At 30.0% G+C, this 4240-nt stretch overlaps 1 protein-coding gene across 1 annotated transcript in view; it reads left to right on the top strand.

Annotated features, from left to right (window-relative positions):
- Nucleotides 1–2231: 2231 nt before the first annotated feature.
- Nucleotides 2232–4240, top strand: part of LOC126966576 (ubiquitin-protein ligase E3C) — a 28975-nt gene continuing 26966 nt past the window's right edge. Inside the window, exons 1-2 of the mRNA XM_050810711.1 lie at nucleotides 2232–2636; nucleotides 2752–2952. Of these exons, the coding sequence (XP_050666668.1) occupies nucleotides 2511–2636; nucleotides 2752–2952 (327 nt within the window). The 5' untranslated portion in view covers nucleotides 2232–2510. The remainder of the gene's footprint in view (nucleotides 2637–2751; nucleotides 2953–4240) is intronic.

The raw sequence follows: 4240 nt of genomic DNA, 5'->3' as shown, positions 1-4240 counted from the left end.
TGAGAATGTAATAACAAAGAGAACGCAATACGTAAATTATTGACAATTGTTTTCCGTCAGTGCCTCGGTGGCATCCGTAGACTGATTATCAATAGACAACTGACTGCGGTGCAGTATATGAAATAGAATGATTAATTAATTTATTTAGTGGCACGGGAAGATAGAATGATAGGTGGATGGTATTGCCATATCATAGCTTCACCCTGATTTTTAACAATTCCGCATTGGCTGGAAATCCAATAATGTATAATTAGCTAGTAGCTCTGCGAGGTTTTATCCAAAACATTCATTTGCTTGGGATGAAAGGGTTATTGAATAATATGATGAGCGTGATGTGACTATTTTCATATATACGCATTAAGAATTTATGAAAAAATAAAACAACATTCAAGCTAAGTAGCATTGTAGTAAAACAGTAACCTACTAATGCTTTCTACTTACATATTAACATATTATAGCACATACTTAATACATAGCGGCCACCTTAACATATTTCGGATGTAATTTCATGCCTTTGCTAGTACGTGAATATGGCGTTGTAGCAATGATTTTTTTTACATAATCTGAACAAATTCGTGTATTTTTAACCGACTTCAAAAAAGGAGGAGGTTCTCAATTCGTCGGTATGTTTTTCTACTGGGTGAACCGATTTTGATAATTCTTTTTTTATTTGAAAGCTGGTGCTTCACATGTAGTCCCATTGCAATCTGGTCCAGATCTGACAGTGGGATCCATGAGAAAACCATAAAAGTCTTGAATTTGCTATAAGTATACTATACTCGGCCAAACCTTTTTAATGCTATCCGGATATTGGAGTCACCTACCTAAGGTGGTCTAGTATGGAGTTTGATTACTGTCTTATTACTATATTGCATATAGTGTCACTTTCATGAAATATTAAGTATTTCTAAATTGAACACTCAATCTATCGAGTATATTACTAGAAGATATTGGTTTTTAATAGATATTACTGATTACAGATTAACACTTAACTTAAATAATAATATTTGATAAGATTTTGTTTAAATAAAAATACTTTTTAAACGATTACAGCGCGTGTAATAATTGTACTTATTAAAATGTTTGTTGTCATTGTTACCTACGTTTGGACGTTTTTCTTGAAATATATATTTTATTATCTATTTACGTATGTATATTTTTAATAGATAACAATGATAGCAAAATAGTATCTGGCATAGTAGAAATGCATGAGATTGACGATTCAAAACCTAAAACCAATTCCTCTATGTAATTTAATATATACATGGATAAATAAATAAAAATAATAATAATAATAATAATTCGTTTTCGTACGAGAAGAATATGGAAACCAAAACCTTTTTTTGCATACTGTACATTGCACATTTGACATTTGAGCCAGGTGTCATATTAATTCGCACGAGTAGTAGATGTCTTGATTTACGTGCCAGATTTTCATAATTATTTTATGAAAATTATTAATGCAATGTTTTAGATAAGGTTACTATAACCGCATTTTTGTAAAAAAAGCATTTTCATAAAAATGTAGATGACCTTTTCTAATTTGCTGCAATCGGTATAAATTGGGCAGTTATATTGGGTAATATAACCATTTTGATTTGAAGCAGTCATTTACTGTATACTTACTAAGATGTTCATCGCGTATCGATGGCAAAATTGTGACTGCGCAACACTATGAAACTGAAAATATTTGGCATATTTTTTCTAAAAAATGTTTATAATTTGAGTTTGTTTATTTAAATACAGAAACCATAAACATAAGCGGTTCACACAGTAAATCCAAAATTTAATATTTTATAACACATTATAATTCAAAAACAGCCAAAAACACTAACCTGTGAAACGACAAATTCCCGTCTTCATCTGATTTCTCACTGCTACATGGCTTTTACAGCCATAATCAACACTAGCAATATAATTTCTGATTTTATGAGTTTTAGGAAACGAATAATATAAACAAAAATACACTTTTTTTCGCTTTAAAACAGTATCATACACAAAATGGCTTCAAGTTAATATGTTGCATATGAAGACGGACAATGTGTGATATGACTGTCTCTTTTAGTGCAATGCATTTCGTGTAGGTTGGAAAAGTCAAGCCAGTGCTGAATAGCTCAACTTATTGAGAGTGTATTTCTCTATATCCTCCGAACCACTTGCTGTTTAGCGGTTGGATGAATATTATATTCTTTGGCCACTTGTCAGCATTCAGCAATGTCAATTTGTCAGCTGTGAGCTAAGTGCTGACTGCGTAATTTTAGTGTTCAAAATACCTAAATTTATTTGATTATTATTTTATATCTAACAAACACACTATAGTGCAATTTGATATCAAAACCTATTAATTTAACAGTGTAAATAATTCATTAACATACTAATATGATTTGTAAAGGTTAACTATAAAAAATTAAATAAAATGATTTTAAATGTGTCTAGGCAGTGGATATTTATTTAAGTGCAATAATATTTGAGATATCGTGTCTGGACTCTGGTGTTCACAAACATTAAAAATGTATTCATTTGAGGGCGACTTTAGGCGTAAGCCTCAACAGAATCTTGCAGGCGCTAGTGGTCAGCGCAAGACAGATAGAGATTCTCTTATACACCAGACACAATTACAGCGGCAAAAGCGAGAGGTATTTGTGTACATACTTAAAAATTCGATTAAAGTTCTTACGATGGTTAAACATAATTTTCCCAAAACCATATTGTTTTCATAACAAGTTTTACATTCTTTTATTTTCATTTCAGGAACATAGAAAAAGACTAACTAGTGCTATTAAAATACAAGCTTTTGTCCGTAGCTATTTAACCAGAAAGCATTGTAAAGAATATGAAAGGCAGTTTTTTGATAGCATGTTTACTCAGATGGGTGAAGATCCAACGTTATTATCAAATCTTATTGCCAAAATGTTATTGTTCTATGATGACAATGCAGATTTGAATAGACTAGTAAGTACAACCACCAATTTAAAAATGTTATTATAATATGAAGAACTGGTAAGAGATGGTTATAATTCCTTATCTCACATCATAAGGTAGAGGGTGCATTATTAAATAAATAGTATAATAATAATATTATACAATCTCCTCACATTAATATATGCACCACTGAAAATATACATAATATGTCTGAAATTCGTAATGGGGATGTATTGTGCTATTCATTTGTATTATATTTATCTTAGACAATTTATTTGCCGATATAAAGCCTCTAGCTACTGATGAACCTATGATAACAGGCCAGGTTATTACTTTAGTGTGCATAACATAACTACATCTTACATTCGAGATTTGTTAGTCCCTTTTTTGTACATGTGCATTGCTGAAAATGGAGGCTAACAGTTTCCCATTATTTTTTTAAACATTAATTGTATAATATTGCATTTATTATTACAGAAATTGACATGTTAATCTCAATATTTACTTGTCAAAACCTTAACCATTTAAGTATAGGTCTGGTGATACTTAAAGTTAAGTATTCTTTAGGCCTATTAAGGAATCCTTAGGTGACTATAGGAGTGAACATTTTTATTGTAATACTAAGTAGCTATTTAAGTATACTTTAAACAACCATGAGTAGTAGGGAAATCAGTCATAACAATTGAGTATTTTTGTTGTAGGTATTGAATAGAATAGAATAAAATTTATTGATAACACACCACCACTACCACACAATTATTAAATAACAAACCAGAATGAGTAATACATTCTTAGAACTAACTAATAAAACGAATTAAATAATACCATTTATTACTAAAATGATAAAGTAGGTACTGTGCGGCAGTCACCAAATGGAGCTAACTCAGTAATAAGCTGCCATGGCGTGGCGCCAATGTAGCACTGGTTTTCAGTAGCCCCAACATTATTGAGTCCTGGAGTAGCAGCGACTAGTATTTTTTAAAATTGTAGTTATGAATATAATTGAACAGAAATTAAAATCAGTACATAAAGGCAGTACTTATACATATATATTTTTTATTAAACTCTATAAAATGATAAAAATAAATAAAAGAAAATGAACATAAGAAGAAAATCTGAATGTGTGGTTGAAAAATGTAAAAATATGTGGCTATAAATAATAAATAAATGTTAGTAAAAATTATGGTATAAGATTCAAAAGAGGTACAAGCTGTTACACAGGTTTATAAATGTCACTAAGTATGTAATTTACAGTTTTTATTTTGAAATTTTGAATTGTATTAATAAGAAGTATTTATAGAAATATAGTATTTGTAGA

This window comes from Leptidea sinapis, chromosome 10 (genome assembly GCF_905404315.1).
Source record: "Leptidea sinapis chromosome 10, ilLepSina1.1, whole genome shotgun sequence".
NCBI lineage: Eukaryota > Metazoa > Arthropoda > Insecta > Lepidoptera > Pieridae > Leptidea > Leptidea sinapis.
Note: the sequence above shows the minus strand (reverse complement) of the source record. Positions and strands in the feature narration are given on the sequence as shown.